General features: G+C 40.5%; 1 protein-coding gene across 1 annotated transcript in view; it reads right to left on the bottom strand.

Moving 5' to 3' along the window:
- The window catches only part of KIT (KIT proto-oncogene receptor tyrosine kinase), a 51,319-nt gene that overhangs the window by 5,595 nt on the left and 18,377 nt on the right, over window positions 1-27,347 (bottom strand). Inside the window, exons 3-17 of the mRNA XM_026033633.1 lie at window positions 26,622-26,900; window positions 23,262-23,398; window positions 20,477-20,636; window positions 17,388-17,577; window positions 16,352-16,467; window positions 11,370-11,484; window positions 9,893-10,086; window positions 8,690-8,796; window positions 8,473-8,599; window positions 8,120-8,224; window positions 7,925-8,035; window positions 6,170-6,320; window positions 4,361-4,449; window positions 3,899-4,026; window positions 1,071-1,193 (exon numbers count right to left, since the gene is read on the bottom strand). Coding sequence (XP_025889418.1) covers window positions 1,071-1,193; window positions 3,899-4,026; window positions 4,361-4,449; window positions 6,170-6,320; window positions 7,925-8,035; window positions 8,120-8,224; window positions 8,473-8,599; window positions 8,690-8,796; window positions 9,893-10,086; window positions 11,370-11,484; window positions 16,352-16,467; window positions 17,388-17,577; window positions 20,477-20,636; window positions 23,262-23,398; window positions 26,622-26,900 — 2,132 coding nt within the window. The remainder of the gene's footprint in view (window positions 1-1,070; window positions 1,194-3,898; window positions 4,027-4,360; window positions 4,450-6,169; window positions 6,321-7,924; window positions 8,036-8,119; window positions 8,225-8,472; window positions 8,600-8,689; window positions 8,797-9,892; window positions 10,087-11,369; window positions 11,485-16,351; window positions 16,468-17,387; window positions 17,578-20,476; window positions 20,637-23,261; window positions 23,399-26,621; window positions 26,901-27,347) is intronic.

Raw genomic sequence — 27,347 nt, 5'->3', positions numbered from 1 at the left:
AGGCTGCTTTGCTGAACATCCATCTTCATTTCTTTTAAAAACTGCACAAATCATAAGGTGTTTGCTCTGAAGGTAGGAGAGGGGTGCACATACAGCATAAAGTGGAATTAAAACAGTAACACRAACGCAAAAATTAGTTTGAGATGCAAAAGCCCTTTTGAGCAAATCACCTTCCCAGCACACTTTTCCAGCTTAACCAGAGAMAGGCTTCATTTTCTTTCGCAGTAAGGCTCTTTTTACTGCTCTTGCATTTTAAAAGGGGACTTCAAGCACTGCCAATATAATCTGCATCACTTCAAAGTGTCTTTGTACCTCTGCAAAGGTCTAGTAGGTGCTAGTGTAATTGATACTCTTCTGCAGAGGAGGTTTTAAGCTTTTCTCATCAAAATATTGTGTCTCATTCCAAATAATGTTTACTTATTAGGGTAGGAGCTATAACTAAAAGTTACAGACATTTATTATACATAAAAGGCTGAAGTATATGGAATCAGAAAAAAAATCAAGGCTTCTTTGCTTCCCACTCTACCCTAACCAATAAATTCACACTTCTTGAATCTTGTTTCTGCTGAGTAACATTTTATAATAAAGAACRGGATGCAAAACCTTGGTTATTTAGGTATTTTAAAAATATATTATTTCAGTTACGAACAAAACGAGCAATGCCCACTGGAGATGTTCCCAAGTAATTAATATTAGCATTGGCCTACCAGAATATTCCCATGGCAAAACTTACTGTACTCAYAGAGTTGTAACTTTTAGTATATACAGATATAACAAAAAGACTACATGTTATTCTGGTGCAACAAAAGCATCCCCTCTAGCACAACGTATGTTCAGTTACGAGCATGGATCTTCAATTRTAACAGCATGTATACACTACACATTTGACAGCACCCCTATGGAGGGCAGGAACTGCCTCTCTTCACAGTTCTGGCCCTGGTCAGCACAGGTATATACCAGAATTGAGAGGTCCAGATATGGTCTAAGAAAGAGATTTCTTTGTAAGTCAAGAAAATACAGAGGAACGTCCCAAATTCAAAATCGGTGGATTTAGTATCATATATACTTACATTTCCTTTGACCACATAATTTGAATCATTCCTTATATCTCTTGCCAAGCCAAARTCACAGATTTTTGTTATTCGACCATGAGTGAGGAGAATATTTCTTGCTGCCAGATCCCTGTGAATGCACTAAATAACAAACAGACAAACAAAATCATTTATTTTATAATATCCTTAACGCACTGCTGCTTGGTTGCATGTTTTCTTGACTATATACTTACTGAATTATGCATTTTTGATTAGCYGAAAGTCATAGTGCAAACCATGTGTTAGAAAGCTTACTCAGATGATTAAAAATGCTGGTGTAGTATCTTTACAATCATGCTATTGATCCACGTAGTTAAGGCTGTCTATGCATTTCCTTTAGAAAAGACTACTTGCAGACACTTTATTTTTTTCAGCATTTGCAAGAAAAGTTTAATGTACTTGTTCTATGCTGGGGACAGATTTTTTTCTTGACCTTTTCATCGAAAAAAAAAGTCATTGACCTGTTTCCTAATACAGGACAAATAAGGGGAAATTTAATTCTAAAATAATTCCAATCCTTTATGAAGCYACTGTTGTGGTTGAAAAGCTGAAAACCGGCAAGATCATGCTAACAATTTCAAAATGCGCATTAGGAGACTCACATTCATTTCAAAAATACCCCTCTGGAAGATGTAAGTCACTACCTGCCTAGGAGAGCTTTATGAGCAGGTCTAAGCCGTTGGAAATACTTGGAAGTTTTCACATGCCAATAATATCTTGTAATGAGCACTGTGATGTGTTCAGTGACCTAGCTAGCTTATATTCCAGTTTTCATTTGAGAAGGAGGTATRTATTTTGTAACTGCAGCTACATAAGGGTTGTTGACTTTGCCAGGACTTATATTTTCTTTCTACCCAACTGTGGAGCGAATTTACATGCATTTATGAAAGGAGGTAGCTCTCTCACAGAATTGTCTTTTGACATCTAGTACAAAAACATAGCCTTAAGCTCCTGCTTTGCTGATCATATAAAATACATAGGAGTTCCTGTCCACAAACAACTGAGGATGCTTGAATTTTTCTCTTCATCTTTTCCTTGAAATACAAAATTTCAGGAATTCCATGCAAAAATGGAAAAAAATATCAGAAGAACTGATCAATTCAAAGTCCATAAATGCTTAGTGCAGGCTGCAATAAGCCAATGAATCTCTGTCCCCCTTGCACACTTATGCTGAGGAACTATTTTTAATGMCATCCCTCTCTGAGGGACTCATTCAAATCCCTGTCCAAATCATCCTTCCCTTTGCATGTGCAAAACTAAGAGTACAATTGCCCTGGAGAACCAAAGCGAAGGGAAAGGCCATGTGCCCAGCGAGTCTCTGCTTTACCCCTCCCAAAGCAGCTGAATTTGTTACTGAATAAAGACTTTGTSCAGTGGAGGGAGAACTGCCTTGTGATGCACTTATCAAGGGGATCGTGCCCCCAGGAAAAGACACATTTCCCCCACAGAAACACTTTCATGTCTCAGCCCTGATACACGAATACGCTGGAGAAGAGCAGCTGGGCCCTCCGTGCTATGGGTCCATGTGGGACCCCCTTCTCTGAGGACTTGCTTTGGTAAATCTGCYTCAACGTCAACTAGCTTCACCAAAGGCATGTGTGAACACAAGACAACGGCCAAGGATGACCRAACACTGGAACGTTAACTTCATTCAGTGATAAAGCCCCGGATTCTGCGCTGCCAAACGGAGACGTGTTGCTTCCCAGCCTCACGGAGATGTGGTGTTACCCTCATTATGGTCTTTGCTATTCACTGAGGCAGAGGCTCTATCCATCAATGAAAAACTATAAGAAAACATTCACCAGGAATGACGCACAGTGAATTTCTGGCATTATCCGCAGGAAAATAAATAAAGAGTATGTCTGTTAAGCACCACCTGTCCTGAACAGTGAAGAAGGCAGGAGTCTGGTGAAAACTGTTAAAATCTGTAATGTATTTGCCTTTGAGGCCTGTTTCGAAGCTGAGAAGAGCTGAAAAAATAAGTTAATGGGCTTGGAAGGAGGAATAGCAGGAAAAAAAAAGACGYAACAGGACTTCTGCTGGAGCAGCACCAGGGCCACACATCCCACTGTTAACACAGGATCACTGTTTTACCTCACTTTCCTCAAACTAAGTTTACTTTTGAAACTGTATTCAAGGTACAACTACCCAGTCCTGCCTCTATATGAATTACAGTTTTTATTGCTAGATGTTAACTGTCATTTTTCCTTTTTCTTCACAGGGAGACCGTAATTATGCAGTGTTTAYGACTACTCTTCTATACAAACAGCTTTCTGATATGCCATGCCCCTCCTGTGAACCCTTGAGAATGCCTATTACATTCAGTGTAGGTAATGAAGATCATTTGTGAGTCTCTAGGCTGATTTTACTTTAAATTCCTTAATTAAACGAGAAACAAAAAATTTAAAACAAGTTAAGTTCTAACATTAAAAAAAAAACCTAAAACACTCCCTCCTCCAAAAGCAGTGTTCTGTATCACAGAAGTACCAATTGTGGCATTGTTTAAAACTTAACAGATACTCAAAACCGTTTAAAATGCAAAGAGCTTTTCAGCTGTCCTCATACTGATCTTCAGTCTGCATACTCTTCAGAGGTGCCACAGAGAATAAAACTTCACAGAGAATTAACAAASAGAGAATTAAACTTTCAGGACCAAGTTGCTTTTGAAGGCATCCAGACATTAGGGATCTGATTCCTTCATAAATTCCATCTCAGCATGTGGACTACATTAAGATATGACATGTGATGCTAAAAGAAATCAGAGATCTAGATTCTGTCCAGCTCTCAAAAATTTTTAACTTACTTACATTTTTGGAGGCAAGGAAGCTCATGCCCTTTGCCACCTGGTAAGAAAAGCTTAGCAGGTCTTCAACATCTAGAGCAAGCTCATCATCTTCCAACATAGAAAGGGTAACATCCTGATCAGTGTAGGATCCTATGCAATACAAACACCAACAGCTTTTGAGTGGACTGTGTATAATCAAATAGAAACAGATTTGTTTTACATTAAACAAAACAATGATCTGAACAAGTACCAGACTAAATCCACAGAAATAACCCATTGCCAAAAAGTAAAAAATAATGCTGGTAGTCCACAGAACTGTGGAAAAATACAACACACTGTAATTTAGCATATTCTTTTTTAATCTTCTCATACCAATGGGTATTAATCGTATTCATCCAACAGCAAACAAGTATTTTAAAAAATTCCATAAACTCCTTCTCTGTGCACTCCAAGAAGCAGACAGATTTCTTGTTATTGTACTTACCAGATTTCACTGGTCTTTTTTTATCAGCTTTTGGTGGGACTGAATACGACACTCCTGGTTTCATGTCCATGTATTCATTGACAACATCGCTGTAAAAGCAGCAGATTAAATGTCATTTAGAGAAAAGTTTCAAAGAAAAAGTCGACCTTAAGCAAACATTCTGAGTAAAATGCTTTACAAAATAATAATATTGGAAAATTACAGGGGTCTAAAAAAGATGAAAAAAKGACTGTAAAGAAAGTGAGGGTTGTCAAGAGAATTTACAATGCATCTCAAAGGCTGGATTTTGGCTCTGGTAGGTAAACAAAACCTTTCACGTGTGCACTGTTTATCAAGACTAGAGTCTCTATAAATGAGCAGCCACATGTTTCATAGGATCTGCTAATGTTTCCTTCTTTTATCTAGGCCAACTTCTATCTCAGTGATTCAYGTGGCATGCAGAAGACAAAATGGCTAAAAGGTTGAATTCAAAGCTTCCTGAGTTYGAAGGAAGATTCCTGATATCCAAAGGACAAATTTCAAAGAATCAGCCAAGGTCTGGGACAGCGATCTGCTACGTTTTTATAGATTTCAGCTTTCTTATTGCTTATTTTCTTACTTATAATTCAGCAGTACAGATTTTTATACTATATATGGTTTATAAATAAAAAGGTTAGGCCCTTTTAGAAGCAATGGATGGACTTCAGTGTTTTTCATTTAGATGAACAAAAACCTGGCATTAAAACTCACATATATAGATGGCCCTTCTCCATCCTGAGGTATCTGTTTACTTTAGGAACAACAAATGCAGCCACAGAGCTAACGTGGAAAGTAGTTATGAGATCACCAATAGCTCTAGTCATCACCAAACCACAAGCATTTCCAGAGTGCTTAGCAGCTGCAACTTTACAATAAAAGCGAATATGAGAATTTGGTAAAGGCACCACTGTTGTTGTGTTCAGAAGAGGAAGGAGATACACCTGTGGAAAACCATGGCTTCACATTCCTAATGAAAAGGAGTAATTTCTTCAAAGCCATCTGTGGTAGGATGGACTAGCTGCTCATTATATTGCCATTGCCTGTACAGCCTTGCTGTGAATATGTCTTGCTGGGACAAGGAGCACTGAAGGCACCCACACTAAAACCAAAAATGGAAGGATTATTGTAATAGACCTTGGGTTTTGGCAAATGATTTCTCTTTTTACTTTCTAAAAGGAAATCTGTGAGCAGGAAATGTGCTTGGAAATGTACTCGGAGAGAATACCAGGCTTGTAAAAATGGAACAGTGAAAAATATACAGATGAAGTAACTAGAAAGTACAAAAGAGCAAGCTCCGAATGGTGACATTGGTTGCATTATCACCAAGTCTAGTGAACCATGAGCAATAGGCGGCCTCTGATACAGTAAGGCTCTGTTTTTGTTGTAAAAAGTCATTTCTGCAGGCAGGAACTTAGGGGAGCTCAGAACATTACCACCACAACACGGGGTGAATTGTCATTCAAGCTGCTAAATGACTGTTGCCAACGATTAGCAGCAATGATAAACACAAATACATATTAAGATTAGAGCCAAGGAGTTGCGTGAAATAACTACAGGAAATTTGATAAAAGAAGTAAAACACARAGTGCATACAATGAATTGAGCTCTGTTCGAATAAACCACCCACTGTACAAACGGTCTCTTTTAATAAATTGCTTTCTCGCACAGCAAAGAAGCTTCACAGCCTTCTGCAGGAAAGGCTTCTCCAATTTTCTTATCGCTAATGAACTTTGATACACCCTCCTTCTGTGTTTCTCAAAATGCAGGAGCATTTCAGCGGGTCACACTTACGCTGCGGGCTCTGTCTGATGCAACAAGTTCTCATAAACTGCCGTTTCTGTGTGCTCTTCATGTTTTGGACAAATAAATGAATCTCGTTTCCGCCTCAGAAAATTCAAAAGATCACCATAGCAGCAATACTCTGTAATCACCAGAGTGGGACCTGCCGATGTATGTGAGGTTGAGAGAGCAGGTTAGCATTGTTTTCAAAGCATAAAACCTTCTGTAAAAATAACATCCAGCTAAACACACAAGCTGCACTATTAAAAATCACACTACCCAACACTGTCTAGACTTGGAAAGTTATAGGAAAATAGCCTCCTACATCCTCCCTTTCACAGATCTGTAACTATTGTCCAGCTAAAGCTGTGTCACTCCCAATTAATTTTCCTCTCCTCTCAATAGCATTGCATTATACAAAAATTAAACAAATAAGTCCTTTTCCCTCTCTTCATGCGATAATGTTTCTGGCCAGACACATCTGTTTGATTTTGTTCACTTCCTGAAGGAAGTTATTTGTTCCAAACGTTAGAGTAATTCAAGCTTCAAACATTAATCCTTTTGATTCACTTCTGTTTACAGTAGAGCTTCACACTCCTTCAGTAATGTTTTGGAAATGATGTAGAGTGTTATATTCTGCAGTATAATAGGAAAAATCATTCAAACAGAACAGCCTGCTGAGACAGAAAACTACATCGCAAAAGGTCCTAGAATATTAAAATGAAACCTAAAAGGAGAATCAAGTCGTCTCCAGTGCGGATGTTTATAGATCAGATATATGTTTTCTGAGTGAATGACTACAGCTATGACACCTGAATATGTAATCATGCTGAATGTTTCTTCTTCTGTAAGGTTCCTCCCCTCCACCGTTTCCTAAACTTAACAATTTATTTCTATTTTTTCTGCATTTAATAATTACAGGTTTCATAACACCAAAAACAGTGATTATCTCAGGATTTTCTTAGAGTCCCCATGGTTTTGCAGCTGTCTGAAATAGATATGCACTTAGGCCAGTGAGTCTGCTTTGCTGATCACTTAAACAAAATTGCTTTATCCTATTTTTAAACCATTAAATTTGAAAGTGAGAAATGCTGTGCTTGTCTGAAGAGCTGAATTTTTCTAAGCTCGTTTTCTTTGAGAAATGGAACAAAACCTTGGAAAGCAAATATTTCTGTACAAAAGAATGTCATCTTGTTATTAAAATGCACATAAATTAAAATGAGTGTTACGGTTTTTAAGGAAAAGAACTACATCCACTCTGTATTGACATTTCAGCTGTTTATAGCTTTTACTGTATCAGAAAATAAACGTATTACACATAATAATATTGATGTATAATGTTATAATGTTAATGTCAATATTCTTGAACATAAAACATTCGAGCCATGTAGTACTATTTATCTGGGGAATTCTTTTACTCTTTTTTATCATTTAGATTTTTAACTTTAATGGCGCCTTAAATACTCCTAACAGTTTAAGCAGAACACTGGGGGATGAGACAAGATGAGCCTGTTGACTTCATCTTGGATGCCAACAAGCAACCAATTCACAGATCTTCTCTAATATCTGAGAAACAGGGCACTGGAGAAAAACTTAAGTCATATATGACGATAGCCACGATGAGCAGTGAACTGCCTAAGCAAATATTTCAGACTTCCATACTTAGCAGTATTGTATTCTTCTTCTCAAGGTTTCTCCTGACTACAAACAACAACAACAAAAAAGGAACAGGAAAAAAAGAAATCTATAAGCTGTTGATAACCCTACCTCCAATAGTGCAAGCTCCAAGAAGATTCACAATATTAATGTGGTTACCGAGGTAACTCAGGACTTTAAGCTCTGACATCAAAGCTTCTCTTTCTGTTAAATGGGCACTTGCTGCAAGGCAAAATACAATGTTTAGTAAATAAGACTTCCCACCAGAAGGAAGTTGGAAAAAATATGTGTATTTCAGTGACTTACGCTTCAACATTTTTACTGCCACTGTCATAGCAGCGTCAGATTTAAACAGACCATAAGCAGTGGCTTCGACAACCTTTCCAAAAGCTCCAGCACCGAGAGTTTTACCTAATAAACACAACAAAATACATCATTACAACCTGGAACACTTCTTCATAAAGGTTTAACRTTTCACTTTACGGTATTAAGGCAGCTATTCTAGATATGCTTTTTCTCCTAAGGTGTAAGCAACTATCACTACGTTCATTACTGCGCAACATCTTTTTGACCAAACCCTGCTGTATTTGACCACGAGTCCCTTTCAGAAGCCCAGAAAGCTTCACCTTGCAGATGAAGTTATATAAACCTAAACTAACCAAAACTCAGCCGGTTTCTAGGAAATTCCCATTTGTGATCATAAGGAAGTTGCGTCGGGTCTATGTAAACATAGTTGTTCCCATTTATTTCTTCAACAACTTTCCACTGAACTTCATATTTCGGTTTCTGGAAAGGAGAGAAAGGCTGTCACTACTAAAGCATTTGCAGATGCTTCATACCCGTTAGCAACCCAGGCAAAGAAGCTTTGCATATTACCTGCAGATATATGTACACCAGAATCATGACTATTATGCACATCAGTCCTGCAGCTACTCCAAAMGCTATCAGCAAAGGTGTGAAAAGCGTATGGGTACGGATTTGTTCTGGAAAGAAACAGAAAATTCTGCTTAAATATTGAATAAAAAAAAAGTTATTAAAAAGATTCAAGAGAATTTTTTTTTTCTGGTTCTTTTGTGTTGGACAAGGTTTGGGGCTTTGTCTTTCCCAGATGTGTTTTAAATGTATCAGGACGAYTTTCCTGAGTGAATTCGAAGGACAGACAGGAACCAAGGAGTTTGTTTCTTCACCAGTCTCAATTTCTTCAAGTTAGAAGTCACGAAGCCAAGACCAGTTAATGCAGAGCTTCATATGGCCACAGTCAAAATAAAAGCAGATGCTTATGAGTGAGACTTCTCTTAAAATCCACTTTTCCAAGTGTGCTCTCTACAATGTATTCCTGGCAAACAGAGGCTATACAAAGTAGTAAAAGGAAGACTATCGCCACAAAATAAATATGCCCCAAATCTGGCTTGTTTATATGTTATCCCTGTGTATCACAAAGAGGAAAGAAAAAAGAAAAAAAAGCTGAATATTTGATTTTGTAGAGAAAAGGAAAGATTTGCAAACATGYTCCAGCTAATCTCTGTTTGAGTTTTGTTTTATTTTTGCAAACTCACAAATATTGCCAGAGATGACAGAACCCTTAAGAACTTCTGCAGCATGTTGTTGTTACTTCTTTTACAAGACCAGGGCCTGCAGGCTSTAGTCAAGCTTAAGACCCCATCTTCCTAAGACACTGTAATATCAGAAAAAAAAAATGCAGTGTTTCCTTGAGAGACCTGATTGCCTGCACAGGACAAAGAGAGAAAAAGAGAACGGAGGGAGCCGCTCACTGCAGTGCTGCAGGTGGTTTGTCTCTGAGCTAGGTCACACTGCAGACAGAAGAACAACAGGTAATGGTCATGCTGCAGTTTTGAAGCAGTTAACAGACTACACCACAGTATTTATTGAAAAATGAAAAGTAATGCATTGACAGCCAGAAAACGTAGTCTAATCTGTTATCATGCACTCAGCCATAGCAAGCTTTATTATGGTAAACGTAACACACTGAACATACTAATTCTCCTATGATAGCAAGAGCTGAATGGCACCAACGTTTGTTGTGGTTTATACCATAGTCTCACTCATTTTAGCCACTACCTTTAATAGCAAAGTTGAAAAAAGCAGAACTCTTGTCCCCGTTGCTGGAGGCCTCGCAGCACACGGTGCCGGTGCTCCGGAACATGCTCACGTTGATGGTGCTCTCAACCAGGATCCTTTCGAAGGACGGCACTGAGGAATTGGTGTAACTGATCTTCACATCCATGGGGGATACTGTTGGTGAATCGAAACACCTGGGAGAAACAACACTGATAATTACCTGCCCCGAGTTACTATCCAGAAGGAATGACAGGTTGCCCTGTTAAGGGAGATGGTCTCTGACAGATCCTTAGCTAATGACTAAGTGACACAGCTCCAAAACCAGAATGAGCTGAAGCTGAAGATCTTACCCTTGACTCTTAGTCTACTCAGGATGTCTCATTCTCTCCCACGCAGTGGGTGTGATGGGTTCATATATCAGGATGCAAAGGACACAAGTCTTTGCATTCTCCTTTGGCTAGAAACACCCACRTGTCTGCAAGCCCCTCATGGCCTTTGCCCTGTGGAACCGGCACCTTCAGCAACATTTTCAAGCAGCTCTCTGTGGTCTCTTCTACTCTTGAAGACTTTCCCCAAGCACTGTCTTACTACAGCATAAAATATCATAAATATATGAAATATATATGCAGCACCACTATGGTTACATGTGGCAGAACACAGACATTTTTGCTCTTTCAAGCTGCTACCTACCACCTTTTTTTGCTAAGAAACTGGCCATGGACTAGTTAAAAAGTATTTATCCTTTTTTTTTTTTAAGTAGCAACTACATGAACACACAGTTAAGATAAGCTGTACTGCTTATTAAAAAATAGAAAAATAAGAATTATTTTAGGCAAAGATAAATTATGTAGGTGGGAAATATATGATTTGATAGTATAAGATCTAACATCACAGTGGAAACTGAAGAAAACCTCAAAACAGGCTTCACACATATTCACTTCACAGGGAAACTCTACAATCTTTTTGGAAACCTGGTAATTAGACATCAAGTTTTATTCTTAATAACTCCAGACTTGTTTACCCTGTCATTTGAATAGAACAGAAATCTAATTACTTTGTGTCGTGGAAAATCACACCACTACACAATAAAACAAAAGATAACAGCCATATTCACAAGTGATTCTGCAACTGTCACTCCATGAAATTACATACAGAATGTGTGTCATGTAGGGCCAAACTGATATAAACCTTTCAAAGTCAGCTGGTGTAATGCAGAGAGAAAGTCTGGCTTTTGCTTTTCCGCAGCAGAAAATGTTATTATTCCTCCTCTGGGGCGAATGCAATGGGGAGTAATGAAGCATACTCCTCCCTTCTCCTCAAACCACTGTAAATAATGCAATACCTAAAAWTGATAAAATCAGTAATGCAATATTTGAGCATACCTGTTACCAAGCTATTTTACACTCCTGGTTTTAAATCATAAATTGCATGAATGACATCTAGAAAAATGTCTGGAGACTCTGGTTACTTAACTCACCTCTGTTCAGTCCCTGGGCAAAAATACCAGTATATGGTAGGGGCTGGGAAGCCAGCTGCTACGCACTGCAGAATATCATTGCTAAGTATATCCAAAGTGAGGATCTCTGGTTTTGCTGCAATAAACACAAATGATAGTCATATATCAGAGGAAGGCAAAATTTGCATTGCCATTTGTTCTTCCCCTCAGCAACTTATGTGCATTACAACCCATGGGATTACTTAAGTGAACTGAGTTTTACATGTTCAAGGGTGTCTGGKCCTGTCTCTTCCACGTCACCGCTGCTAGCAGTGACTATCTGCAAATTTGTGAAAATATATTCAAATTCTTATATTGAATGATTAGATCGGATTTCAAAAGAGCATTTTACCTCACCTATGCATTTGGCTTGATGGAAATCTCAGAATAGCAAAGGCAAGGAGCTTGATATACCAMAGAATTTTGTGGTTTTGAACCATAATACAGTTCTGGTTCCTGTGTTGGGTGACTTTACTACTATGTATGGAGGACAGTTTCTTCACAGTTGTAAGTGTACTATATCTGTCAAATCACACCTCCTCAAAGAAAGCAACAGCACTGCAATGCAACTAATACTTACACAGATGCACAGGACATCAAAAACTTGGAACATATTCCCACAGTCACAACCCATCCCCATCCCCACGGCAGGGCTGACTGATGTCCCATGAAAGTACCGCTCTGCGAATGCCGAAGTTGTCGAAACACTGCTTATTTAGGAAGCTAATATTTGGGAGGATATATCTGGCTTTCTAAGCTATAATTCATAATTGCCCAGTGAGTTTACAAAACAACTCAGTCAGCTGATTCCCACTAAGCTTTATTGCACTGGTTCTATCGCTGCACTGGTTTGAGGAGCTGCTGTTTTGAGTAAGGGAGGAAAACAGAGGGAATAAAAAAAAAACAGGCTGAGCAGACATTAGTCCTATGTYAGACCTCCTCAAAAAACAAGTGGACTAACAACATAATTCTGACCAATGTTAGGAAGATTTATTTCATGAATAACTTGAATTAGAGGCCTCATTTCCCATACCTACCTTAGTTTCCTTTCAAATTATGAAAAAGATATTAATGGAAGAGCCAGGCTATATTCCAAAGATATTTCTCAACTGGCAGGTATGGATTAAAAGCTCATTATCAATTAATATAAATTTACAGGTATGTAGGATCGACTTCTAATGTCCTGGAAAGCTGTGGAACTGTACTGACTACTGTGGGGAAAAGCAGATGGACCCCAGGAAAATATATTCTCTCTCCATCACATACCCTCTACACATGACTCATGTTACAGGAACGGAGTGTTCTCTGATTTCTAAATGTGCCTGTTGTGTTTTATGCTAACCCCCAGGAAACACACACTGCAGAGCGTCGAGGCGGGCTGCCAGCCTCACTCGGCTGCTGCAGGACCTTCTGGTAGTGCACATCTCCAGCACGGTGAGAGTCCAGGCACGTGCCCGCTTTGACTTTCTGAAACTCAGGTTAGAAACGGCTGAATTCTGAGCTTTTCACGAGCCACGTGGATGGGGCTAGCGTGGCTGCGGCTTTGCAGCCGGCTCCCATTCAGATGGGCAGCGAGAGCTCAGCATGGGCCAAACATGGCAGGACACATTGATGTGTCCTGCTGAACACAGCGGAGATGAGGGTTGCGTGAAAGGAGGCGGCCGTTCTCACAGCCAGCCCAACCCTAGGCTGGCTCAGGCCACACACAACTCGTTACACCTGCACCAGCCACGGGGACTTGTCCTCCTCGGGGGAGCTGCAGGTGCCCCCGGCTGTCTAGGAGCAACACGGGCACACAGAGGGGCAAAGCTGTCACTAAATGATCTTCTGGGAAGAGATTTTGCTCTGAAAGAGGTTTGATGATATTCACAGCCTAATTATCCCCAGTATTAGGCAGGCTCTTAATGCCTATTCATTGCTTACTGCTCTGGCTTTAACCCTTTAAATATTTAATGCTGCTTTAAATTGCTCGGTATATATGCATATTCTGCTCCATAATCAGGCATTAGATGTCTTAAACCCCTAATTTCATTAAGTTTATTAACTGCTTCTCAGCATTTATTGATGTTGAGTCTGAACGCAGCAAAAAGGATTTGTAAGAGGCCGCTCCTATTTTAACTCAATGTTCTGTACGATAACATTGTTAATTTAATTACTTTTTATTATCAATTTCCCTTTTTTCTATCATTAGCATAGGAAAATAAATGTCACAAAAGTAACATTTAATTGCTCTTGTCTGCCATTACAGTCAAAGAAAGGAAACCTTCTTCCTCGAGCAACATTTTCCGGATTGGAATAAATCTTTTTATAATATCACGGTGACTTTGCATATGTTCTCTACATATTCCAATGACAGAAAAAATGCTGAGTTTGGCTTCAGGGAACCTGTAATATTGTGACTGCTTTTCTCTTTGCGGTATGAGACCTGCATAGACAATATTTTGTTKACTCTAATTAAGCCCAGACACTATTTTGCACTAAACTTAGAAGCTAGTTTGAAAATTTCTCCTCGACGCATTGTAGTTTGCCACTCTGGAGATTTCTACAATTCCTTAATTATTCTCAGTTCAGAATGCTGTTTGTCAAGTTGTAATTTTATTTTTGGCTCTTAATTTTAGAGCTCTTTTCTTACCTACTTTGTCATATTTACTGTGCCTAACTGCCTTTTTTTTCCCCCTCTCTCCAATTTAGTATTGTTTCAGGTTAGCATGTGCAACTGCTRAAGATACTTATATCCAAGGCAAGAYCGCAGCACGCTTCAGCCTCGATTTTTGTTTATGTGAAGACAGTCTCCTCCTGATTACAAATCCTGCTCTACCTGTTTGATTACCTTCTGCTGATTACTTGTCCAAGCCAGATGTGTAAACATCAGAAGCCACATCCTGGCAATTTATGCAAAATCCCCACCGACTGCAACATCAGGTCAGAACACACAATTAGATCAGCATCTGACCCAGCCACACACCAGACTCGCCTTTGGCAGCTACGTTGCTATTTCAAATAATAGGCTATGCTGTTATGTACTTTGGGCTTCATACCGAAGTGATGAGCATTGGATGAGCCACTGAAAAGAGGAGGACTGCTTGTGTGTGTGTTTTTCTCCCTCTGGTTGAAGGCAACAAATTTTCCATCTTAGCAATGTCCATAATCCATCCAGGGATGCAGTGCATGGTCACCCAGGCTAAATGTCTTCCCTTTTAGGACTGGACCTTTACTAGTCACAAGACCCGGGGCTGAAGGAAGAAGGCAGGAGATGCAAATACTGCTGCTTGTCAGCACAGATGATTCAGGAGAAGGAATTCATTTATGCCTTCTCCTGCCTTGGCTCTTTTGCTGCACCACGATGTTCTTGTGGCTGGTTTGCTACAGGGAYTATGAACTTTTATTTGTATCAATTAGCAGATGCCTAAAAACTATCGAAAAGGAGCTGTGCGCTGAGAACTGAAACCTGGGAATGGCAAAACTGCTTTTCCTGGTCTTCCTGCCCAGGCTGCTCCCATGCATGCTGCAGATAGAGCCCGGGAGAGCTGAGGGACAGGCTGCAGAGCATGCACGGTGCTCAGCACTCACAGCCCTTGCTCCACAGATGCCTCAAGGCAGAAAACGCCATCCAGCCTCATGGGAACCAATAGCCCCATCAACAACTTGCAATCTCTTACCAGAAATTAGACTTTACGCTTACCAATTTGCTTCTCTAGTCTGTTAAGGCAGTGGAACTACCCCTTGTGACTGTGGCCTACACTTACCCTCAGGGGTGAAGGGTATCTGTTGCCAAGGGCAGTGCCCTCAACTCAGAAATTACAGGTAAGGAATGGRAAAAGGCACTGCAATTCAAATGAGTACATTGGCAGAGCAAGGATCAAGGTAGAAATACAATAGTCCAACAAGAGCCCAAGCATTTCCAGGCCCAAACTACAGAGCTCCAAATRGTTCAAGTATCTACTACAAGCATCACTTCAATGATCAACAGGAAGAGTTCAGAAATGGCTACACAGACTTCAGCACGTATGTGGAAATCTGAGCAATCCTCTGCAGAATCCCACACCGAGGGAAGGATATATTGCTGCTGAAACACAAAAGCACAGAACTGTATCTGCAGCATATTCACTTATCTCCTACAGAGATCCTCCTGCTGGGCTTGAAAGCACCATTGCCTGCCTCACCTTAGTTTCCCCAGCTTGCCTGCAGCGCCTTCCTGATTTAATTTTTCTTAAACTTGGCCTTTAGTAGCTACCAATATTTGTCTGCTGAAAGCATGAAATTCTCTTTTCTAAAGAAGACACCAATTCCAAGGTTTCATTTAATTTATTTTTGAGTTAAGCTTTTGCCTTGAAGAATTGAGAAATTTTGCCTTGAAGAGCTGCTGTTTGGAATTGAGACTGATACTCCTGCTTTAAAAGTGTGTCTTAAAAGACGACAGCCTGCGCATTTCTCAAGCTAGGGAGACTCTCTAAAATAATGCAGATCTACATTATTATATAGATGGATTCAGATGCCAAAAGGCACAACTGAATAATCCTCCTGACTAGCTTTCAAATTCTGCATCTAACTCAAACAAATTAAAGACAATTAATAGCTTAGTTTGGCTGCCAGAAATGCAAATTACAGAGCTAATCGCCGTATACCTACCCCACCTTAAATTACCAGAGGTTTATGGTACACGCTTATTTGTGGGACTGTCTTTCTGGGTGCTTCAGGTTTTTTTTACATAAACTATCTATCTGTTCTCCAGTAACCTCTGGAACATACTTGCAGCAATGTAAGGTCATGCTGGGTAGTAGGCGGATCTGTGTAAGTAYTCCACATTTTTATATCTTGACATTTAAATAATTTTACAGAGTGTGCTTCACGTCAGACATCTTCTCATATGCTGAACCACACTGTGACATCTTGTGCATACATTATGTTGTRTAAAATACAATGATTGTGGTAATGAAATATTTCAGATTGTTCACTTTACTTACTTTTCACATAGACATTGAACGTTACAGAGGAGCTGGCATCAGAATTGGACACAAAGAATGTGTAAATGCCTCCTTCTGTTCCCTTTAATCGGGTAAGGTGAAGTTCACTTGTGTAGCTGCAAAGAAGAAATTAAGCATTACTGACACTTACAACGTGTGGTGATCCTATCAGCCCAGGGTATTCCCACAGAGAGAACTAAGTGAATTATTAATGTGCTGCCTTCTGCACACCCTGTCCATGCAGACACTCATTCTAGGGCTGTGTTTGTTCTCTGGAGTAGAAGATTCCCTATATGTCAGGTCCAGATGTGTGGGCAGCCTGTGTCCCAGCTCAGCACCAGGCTCTGCAGGGACTCTGCACACCCACCGCCTCCTGCTCCTCTACCTGCTGAAGGGGGAACCTGGGGCACACAACCCAGGCCACACGTGCTAGCTGCTTCACTCCATTCCTAGTGGACCAGGGCTAAGAAAAGTGCCCAGTGCTGAGAAAAATGCATATAAATATATATAAATAACATATACATACATATACACACACATTTTTATTTACATATAAATAAAATCTTTTTCCAGAGCATGGTATTCTGGTAGTGGAGTGAGTCTTCACAGGCAAACAACTTGAAATTTGTACTTTTGCTTACTGGGCAGCAACGTCATCATGTGGACCAGTCACAACACATGTGGCACAGTTTACTATTACAGTGAAGTTTATTATTATTCCAAATTTAAGTTTGGTGACTTTGCACCACTAAAGCTGGTAATGCAGATAAACTACAATATCTTTCTAAATTAAACCTTGCCCTTACACACCCAGACGCACAGAGGGAACCAAGCACAAGGAGAGACAAAATCTCTGCACAAACCCTGGRCATGCAGAGGAGTGTCCCCTGCATCCCAAACTCAGGATGAAGGGAGCRGGGAAGGATTTACAGGATTTACTTCACTTTCTCTTCATCTTCACTCTCCTCTATCCAGAGGAGAGTCTCGTTTGCTGTTTCAAAGGGAAATCAATAGCACTTACAATTGTTCTCATTACCTGTTATTGCCCACAGTCTTGAATTTGACATAATGATCTGAAGAATTCTGCAGTGTTTCGTTCATGTACATCCACACTTCTTCCTTCGGTTTTGGATATGCCTCATATTCAACTGTTAAATTTCCRTTTTGTCCTGCATTGATATCTATTGTGGTATTCATTGTTGCAAGCAAACGGATAAATCCTTTAGCTGATGGCCATAATAGGGAAAAAAAAAAGAAAAAAAAAAAAAGGAGTATTAGAGCCATTTAGAGGATTGTCAGCAACCCTAACCACATTTACACTGCTTAAAGATCAGTGATCAAACATCCAGCTGTGAAACAGGAAACTTTATCTAGGAAGCAGAACTTGAACTCTCACCTGCTATAACCAAGACCACTAGCTCGATATAGTAACGAGGCACAGAACATAAAGCAGCTTTGAGTGCTTTAATAGAAATAATTCCATCTTCTGGTGCTAAATATCCTTTATTTGGATTTGGAAGAATGCAAGTACATGCTCAATTCTACTCCATCTTTATTCTTATTCCAAAAAATCAGAACTAATGACTGTATGGCAGGGAAAAACCACCAAGAACAAGAGACWTTGATCATTTATGTCAATATAGTATTTAACATTACTTTGTCAAGTGTAATTAAGAATGACATTACAAATGAAGCTATTAAAAACCATAATTAGAGAAAAATATGCTAAGTCAATAGGGCTGTACACCAACTGCCTTAAACTAAGGCATTTCTGTTCATCTGCTGCTGGGTCTTCTGGTTTTTATTTGGCAGATACCTTTTATCACTGTGTGCTTCCACTCCAAAGTATCATGTGGGGTAACATCCTTATTTCAGTGAGTTTAGTTTCATTAATAAGTTTTAGTCTTAGCTTATTTGAAAGACAATTTTTTGAGTCTTACACAAATTCGCTGGAATTACCAGCTTGATAGACAGAGTGCAACCAAAGGAAAATGTTTACTAAAAGAACTTGAATCCTGAACAAAAGTCAGTCTCAGATCTTTGCCTCTGCCCACGCTTTAGTAATCCAACTGGCCAGCTAGTCACCTCAGCTCATATAAACTAGAGCTAACAGGCCTTGCAGAGTTTGCAAAGCACTTAGAAGATGCTTCCGAGGAGGAAGGAAGATGTTAATGTGCAGAATGTGCAGCAGGCAAGTATGGTCTAAAGAGGGAAAAAAAACAAACAAGGTAGCATTAAAAAAGAGTAAAAGTTTAAAATCCGGAAACCTAGGATTTCTGATTTGTTTGCAAATCTCTTTTCTGTTCTCTCTATAAACACTGAATCTCCCCTTGAAGCTAAATCAAGATTGTAACCAAGAGCCTGCAAATAAAATTTTATGATCATGCTATCAGTCACCCAAACAGAATTTTAGAAATTGCTTATGCTTAGATCAACTGCTAAACAAAGAATTATGAAATTTATCACTACACTCATTATTTCTCATAAATCTTGTGGCTAACATTAAAGCCACAGTAATTTAGAATCTGATACAATCTCAAGGATCTCTCCCATATGTTCTTATGCCATTTTCCATGATTGTGGGAGCTGGCACAGTTAAGATAAATATAGTAAATGTGACAATGAATGGTGAAAGGAATAAAGAGAGATGGTTTATTTTAATTTAGGCCAAATATAAGAGGTTTGTGGGAGACAATTCTTGTGAAAATTAAAGGTTTCAGTTTTTCTCTCATTTTTAATTGAACGGACACCTTGTATTTCACTAAATACAAACCTACTAATACATTTTCCACTTTTTATAATGCTATGCTCATTATATTTTAGTCATCAGACTTTCCAAAGTGACTCCTTATTTTAAGACCACATTTGCATACATTGTAGCACTAAGAATGTCTGTAGTAAAGAACTCCCCTTCACTTAYAATGGCAGCTTTCACATTATTCCCCTTGGAGAAAAGGCATTCTGTTAGACTTAACACTGTTTCTCTGTCTTAAATATGAATTCAGTCTCCCTTGTAGCAAGTGAGAAGAACATTACCAAGAACATTACCACTGCTATGAGCCTTYGCCTTTCCAATGGTGCAGCACTCAAAGCCCTTGAGTGTGCACAAACCTCTGGAGTTGTGCTCAAGATGTAACCCACACAACYCAGAGGTATCTGTTTTCTTTAAAGTTCCTTGGGAAAGCCAAACAAGCCATCCCAAAGGAATATTTGTGCAAGAGAAGAACAGTTTTGAGAAGGAAAGAACAAAGGGACAGTCACCCAAAGCAAGCTGGCAATTTCACAGCTACACCTCCTTCAGCTTCTAGGTCCTTCGAAGGTGAGGAGCTGAAGTTGTTTCAGCCAACTACACAGACTTGCTCAGAAGCCTCTAATCAAGTACATCAGCATGTTCCCCAATTAGTTTAGCAAATCAGCACTTTTTTGGAGGTCTTAATATTTAAATATCAGTGTGTCATCCAAGTTAGTACATAAATTTTATGGGGAGGTCCAAATAAACCTGTTATTAAACACAAAAAGGAAGGGAGTTCACTATTTTCAAGGGCATAACCCAAAACCTATGGAAGTGACAAATAGTGGACTCACCACTACGGCAGGGCTGGAGCAATTGCATGCTGCCTGTGCRTCCTGCAGTGTTGCTCATGGTATTCTTTTAGGCAAAAATAAGTTTACAGTTTCTCCTACATAAAAATCACTGACGTGTCGATGTCAGCGAAACTTCCCATGCTTAGCATGCAGGTATTAAAGATACGCTTTGTGCTTGAGCTGCCAAATTACTTAAGCGTAGGGATAATACCAAGCAAAGGTAAATTACTTGCTTCATTAAGACAGGATTAAATTTAAAATTAAACCAGGAAGGATGACACAAACCAGAGAGATAGAAGCACTGTTGGGTGGTTCTTCTAATATCACATTCCATTAGCATGCAAGGGGGTACAGAAATTAAGGCAGTCATACAGAGCTCAGCAACCACTGCACCATCCCAGTACAGCACCAGTCAGCAGTAACCTTTTAATAAGCGACTTCACTGGTTCAGGCTTTCAGAAAGGAGAGGAAGGCTACCCACCGTTTTCATTTTCTACCTCCCACTCTTAGAAACACTACATTTTTCCAAAAACAACTTACCTAGCGCTTTCAAGGTTACTGTGGCATTGGTTTTTCCAAAAGGGTTTTCTGCCTGGCATGTGAATTCTCCAGAATCATTAACTCCCACTGAACGGATGTTCAATGTTAATTTCCTCTCGTATCCATAATCACCCAAATTTCTGCTTTTGCTTGTAACAATCTGTCGGTAAAAAACAATTAACATCTAAAATACTGTGTATGCTGCATCTTTCCTAGATAAATTAAAAATAGAAGTAATTATAACTTTGCTATATTAATATTCATAACTTTAAACCGGAATAATAAGCCATCATGACAAACCTGTCACTAGACTCTCTCCATGCAAACAAGTATATGCTCAGCTCTCTTYGAGAGATAACATCCTTCCCTAAGCTATATGCCCTCCCCTTATTCTTTATTGGTTTTCCTCCTCAAAAATCTACCCTAAATGCACACTTGCAATGCTTCCAGCAGCAGGGCTTGATGCAAGATGACCATTCTACATTGACTTTGATAACAATCAAAACCTGCAGCTAATGAAAAAAAGTGGCTGTAATCTTAAAGCATGGTTTAGCCTGCTTTAAAGCAGGGCGTAAAGTCACAGAATTCTCCAGTGATGGCAGCTGGTCTCAGAGAAATACAAGGGAGAGGGAATTTAAGGTGCTGGGGCTGAGTTTTGAGTAGGATCACTTTATGGCACTGCTCTGCGGTGCTTCTTTCCTTGCAAACAAGCTGCAGGGAGAAGTGCTGGAGATCTATGTAACATGGCACCTTCCCTCTGGAATTGTTGGCTTCTCAGTCCATGAAAACCAKATTTATTAACCCTACAGACAACTGGAAACATCATTCTGTTCTCAAAACACTTTGTATAGGATAAGGTCTATGTAACCATGCTGGAAACTAAAGGAAAAATAAGTGCGCTGACCTCTTGACTTTGGTTTCCACAAGAAAGTTCAGCTTGGTTGGGAAGACTAATAAAGCTGCACTGATTAGTACAAACCCAGATCTGAACTTGTTATGATTTTCCAGTGCTATTATTTCAAACGTTGGAGATGCCAAGAGGTCCTAGATAAATTTCACCTGTTCAACACAGAGTTTTGATTCCTTGTGAGCTATAATAATCACAAACTGAAGTTTGTTTTGTATGGTTGTACTTGCTTATAACAAATGTTGTAATTTCAAAAGCAGTGATGGCTTCTATCATAACAGGAAAAATATTTTTTAGATATTTCCTTTTTTTTTTTTTTAAACTTTGACCTATTTTTACTTTATATATATATATAAATGAATATTTATATATATATAAACTTTGACCTATTCAGGACAAAATATAATTTGGCTTCTATTTAAACTTTATTTTAATGTATACTGTTTCAGTACAAAATTTAATTTGATAGAGAGCATCTCCTGCTATTTACCAGAAAGGTCAAACTTATTTGGTCAAAAATATTTTTCTCGTGGCTTTTAGTCATAAATGAAAAGTGATAAAGTACAAAACCCGAAAAGGAATACCCCAAGTTCACCACACTGCAACAAAGAAAAGGGGGGTAAACAAGGGGAAAATTAAGTGTTCAGCTGAAAGATTGACAGTTGACCCTGGCACAGGACCAAAAATCCCATCTGCAGGTCCCACGCTGCCTCCATGTCATTTAGACCTCTTTAACCCTTGGAGCTGTGACATGGGATTTCTCGAGCAGCGAGCACTCAGCAAGAGCAGATCTGCCAGAGCCGGCGGATTAGCTAAGCACGGCAAACAGAACCCAAGGGAACCGGGCTCCAGCTCGCTATTTGCCTGAGGACATGTGATGTATCTGAACACCACAGTATCACAGAGGCCTTTTTTTTCTCCATACACACGTGGACTGCGAATTACGTATTCCAGTCACTACCATTAACAGTAAAAAAAAGGGCCAATTAGCATGGGAACTTATATGGGAGCAGTTACTAACGAGCCTTCAGAGGAGCTTTTAATTCATTTCCATTTCATGGTATACCCAGAAGACTAAAAAGCGATTTTGCAAACAAGCCAGCATCTGCTGCCATTTGGGCCATTCTTACTATTTTTCAGCAAGGAACTTGACTATTTTACAATACGGAGCCTGCACCTCAAACATGCAGCACCTGGGGTGACCAGGGCACAGGATCTCCCTCTAGCTCCCATTTCTCCAAAGCAGCTATGCAGTCAGGAGCAAACACTCCTGGAGCACTCAGCTCGCCAATAATCAAATTCGGTAATCACACAGAACTCACACTATCATTACAGACAGTAGCCAGCTCATYGGTTCATTTTTGTCAACTTTTGCAGTTAGCAAGGCATACTGTGTAATTTAAGTGAATTAATCACTCTGAACGCTTACTACTATTCCTGAGGCACACCATCCCATACTAATTAGCAGGTATTTCACTGCTAATGGTAGTGACTAGAATTTGCAATTTGGAGTCCATGTGTTGTTACTTGAGGCTCCCATTGATTGCAAGGCGATGTGCAGGCACTCCATGCTCTTGGTAGCCTTGCAGAGGTCACCCAAACTTCACACTGAAAAGCCTAACTTCAGTGTCTGCAATTTGGGACAACTGTTGGGCAGACGCTGTCCCTGCCAGCCACATTCAACGATGCTGCAAGTCCACCCCAGGGCACATGGAAGTTTTTGCTGGCGCCTCACCCGCACGTAGGACACCGAACTTGAGGAAAGAGCAAGTTAAAACGGACCTAGTGTTGGGCAGGAGAGATAAGCACGTGGATGTTTACAGGCTCAGTCCGTTTACTCTGCTCTGCAGCACACGAGATACAATTAAAGGAACTCACCCCGCTTCTGTGAGAAATCCAACTTGCTAGCACACTGCTATCCACGTCCGTGATTATGCACGTAACTTCAAATTCTTCCCCTTCCTTGAGAAGCTCGTAGGTTTTGGATAAGGTAATGACTGGAAGAGTTTTGTGAACTGAAACACAATTTAGAAGTGCATTACTTTTCATCACCTTCAGAGCTTCCAAGGGGGATAAAAATCAACAGTCATTAACTTTCCAATAAAACTTCAGGCCTCCAAGAGGTATTCAGATTTCTTTAACAAATTACAAGCACTCTTTATAACAAGGACACTTCTGCTTCAATCCCCCTTCAAAGTATGCTTAAAGCTAGATAACACTTATTAGAGCTCAGCCACTTGCCTGAATAAACTTAAACAATATTGAACCATCAATGAGGCCACTCATTCCATGATAACTATTAAAATAATGTGCTCTAATTAAAAATACAGCAACAAGCAGCCACTAAAAAACTGCAGAGTAAAATTAGTTGCAACTCCTAAGACTATAAAATACTTAAGTAGATGTCACATACTGTCCAACAGGTACTGAGAAGCACCTGAGATACCTTAAAGACTTCTGTCCCTAGGAAGAGTATGGGACTTTTGAGCACAGGAGCAGCTCAGGGATTTCAGCACAGCAACCTCTAAAAGCATCACTAACCTCTGCTCATGAGGATCATTCAACGAGAGGCAGTGGTGGCCGAGCCAGGGCCACTGACAACATTGTCACTTGAGATGTAGGAGGTTACAAGCCTCCTGGATTGTCACAGCCTTCTGGATTATGCCACAAAACCTAAGTGCCGTGGGCTTGCTGTATCACTCTTCCATTTCACATGTCTTTTGACAATAGTCAAGCAGTGCTGGCCTACACTATTTGGGAACTGGATAGCTACATGTCTCATTTCAGCAAAACTCATTAGTTCTTCCTTTGCTCCTTCCACGGTTTGCTTGGTTGTTTTTTAATCCTTTCTTCATTTTTTTTCTCCTTTATGAGACTCCAATTTTGCCCTAGTAGAACTGAACTTCCCACTAGGGATTTTATGCAAGGCTGATCACTTCCAAACTGCAAATGCAACAGATTGAAATAAGGCAATCCAGACTCTCTTCCTGCCTCTGACATATAATTTGGCATTAACTCAGGTAAACTTGTTAAAACTTAGGAAAATGCCATGCTTCTCAGCCATTCATATTTTAACAGCGTTCTCATTTGGCTGCAAGAGGCCATGGAATACAACAAAGAACCACGTTGCCTCTCTCCAGACATAAGCGCTCACATAAAATCACACTCCAGGCATCCAGCAGCACCCGAGAGACATGAGGAAGCCGGAGCAGATGTGCGGTGTGTCCTCATCCACCAGTCACACATAAGGACAGTCACAGAGCCACAAAGACCCTCGTTGTTCGGAGAAGAGCTGGGTATTGACACTCTCTCACAAATCTGGACTGCCTGAGGGGGTGAGCAGGTCCCCATTTCATGGATACATATTCTGTAATTCTGCACCAGAAACTCAAGCAAGGAGGTCTAAGCACCATCGTTATGATTACAAAAATATCATTTTTCAAAGGTGAACGCTGTCTCCAATACAGCTAAGTCATAAGCTGAGAAAAGACGGRAGTTTTGCCTGGTGAACTCAAAACAACACTGAGAGCAACAACACGTGGTACTGTATTGCTGCTGATAACATTCAGTAAACGCTTCCAGTTACTGCACGCTTTCTCCAAAACGGAGAACATGGAGAACACATGCAGGGCACAGGCCTGGCAGGCAACTGACCCTTGCCTACGGTCAGGGGGCTGACGGATGTCAACTCATCGCCCTGCTATTTGAGGTCACAGCAGTATTAAGCAAGTAAAGGCGTCATCTGGTAAAAGAAGTTCAATACTACGACTGCCTTCTCCCACATTAGAGACAAGCCAGCTATGTCAGTCAACTGTTAAACTGTCTCTGTCCCTGAAAAAAAAAAAAAAAAMCCTTGAAAACCACACTTATTACAAAACAAACACCAGAGGCAGCAAGAACTGACTTGAACTTTTTTGTCAGAAGACAACACTGTAGATACCTCTAATTCTCATTAATCAAAATTTGTTATTACTTATTAGAATTCTCTATAATTCTCAAATCAGTAGAGATTTCCTCAATTTACCACAGCAGCTCAGACGCTGGCTTTTCGTTCCCCATGCTACGCCCTACGTGAGACTTTCATTTCAACGGAAGGAAACCTCARCCGTGACAAGGTGGCCAGATGAACAGGCACAAACCAGCAGCAGAGCAAAGCACCAGACACGCAACCTGCACCGGGAAGGAGAGGGAGACTCTCCCTCGGCACCTCACCGCGACGTCTACGTCGCGCACAGACCTTCGTGGGACGCGCTCCTACCAGCACAAGCGGACAGTTAATGTGAAGGGACCAAAGGAGAAGGGACCAAAGGCTTGGTGGCCTCACGAGACGCCAAGCTGCTCAGCTTGTTAAACTGCTCCCTCTGCTCCGCTCCTCTCCTGAGTGTTTATACAGTGGATTAGCAACACACAACCCAAGCGCACGCTCGTGACCATCCAAACAAAACACACTTGGCAGCCAGGAGCGGGGCTGCTTCTCCTTCCAAACCCACTCACCGCCCTCCCCTAGGGCACAAGGTCCCACCAGGTCAAATCTCAGGTTTCCACAACAGCCAAGCGAAGGAACAGAGCAGAGCTAAGCACCATGTTAGGCAACCCATCTGATAACGCTCTCCACATCAAGCCTGGCCACACGCTCGCTGTGACCGTCTTTGTCCAGCAAAATCGAGACAAGGGGCCTTGGGCTCTCCCATGATCTTTCTCTCACCCAAATCCCTCTTCTTTAACGCTCTTCATCACTTCCTTCACCAGCTCTCCTGGATGCTGGAGCCAGGCATCCAAATCTGCAGCCTTGGCTGCTGCACAAACCTCTCCAGAGCTCAGGGACACAGAGCCTTACAGCACAACCTGCATTTCTTACACGGGGAAAGGAATGTCTCAAAGTCCCCACAGCCAGGCCATAAACAGTCAACACTGCCCAGCAGGCCACAGGACAGGTTTCGGGGTACAACCTGCTTCTCCATGCCGCGTTTCTTTAGGAAACCCAACCCAGGTTTCCTAAAGTGACTGGTCTCCCCTGCACACCCCGTAATGGTCACAGATGCCACAAAGCACTTCCCCAGTTTGGAAACTGAGCTGCCTTTGAAGAACCCAAAAGCCCCCACTAGACATCAGCTCCAGCCTTCCCATGGACAGCAATGCTAGGCCAGGACATAATAGGAACTGTTCCCAACACATTCAATCATCTTCCTTTGCTCAAAAGTCATGACAGTCTACSTGGTGGTGAAAATTGGGTATTACCTGGCCTCACATTCAGGAATATATGTTCTGAAATCTTCTGCACTCCATTTTGCTTTGCCAAGCACTGATAGCATCCCTTGAAYGACCTCTGCACATTCTTTATGATGATGCCTTTCTGGGGGTTGGGAATGAACATCATGTTCTTGGGGAGGGGTTTGCCATCACATCTTCTCAGGGTGAAATTTGCCACATCTGGGTCTGTCAATGGGCACACCAGCAGAATGTCACTGTCCTCTTTTCCATATATCAGAGAATCAACAAGGAAGAGCACATCCGGATCTGGAAGAAACAACAGTCTGTAAGAAATGCTGGCATTGCACGTGAAAATTTCCATACTCCTCCATCACTAAGGACTGTTATCCAAGGAAGCTTTATATCCCACCTGTATGGTTATTGCTTCTTGGTAAACATGAATTGGGTAATACCTTATTTGCTAATAGTCTAAAGGTGCAGCACAGTAAATCATATACATTAAAAATAATCTTTTTTTAATCTGAGGATTTTTTTTTGTCTTGCTTAGCTCCAACTAGCAGTATACAGATTTTTACAGGCCATTAGAACAAATATGCTTTTAGCCAGTGGCAGGGCTGTACGGTTTCATGCCCACAGGAGGATTTTAAAGAAATTTATGAGCGAACAGTAGTCAAACAGCACCTAAATTATGGTTTTCACTTCTGTAAAATATGTAATCTAAATGAACACAGATTGCTGCCAGAGGAAGCACCA

This window comes from Nothoprocta perdicaria, unplaced genomic scaffold (genome assembly GCF_003342845.1).
Source record: "Nothoprocta perdicaria isolate Ctin4 unplaced genomic scaffold, notPer1 scaffold_13, whole genome shotgun sequence".
NCBI classification, from domain to species: Eukaryota; Metazoa; Chordata; class Aves; order Tinamiformes; family Tinamidae; genus Nothoprocta; species Nothoprocta perdicaria.
Note: the sequence above shows the minus strand (reverse complement) of the source record. Positions and strands in the feature narration are given on the sequence as shown.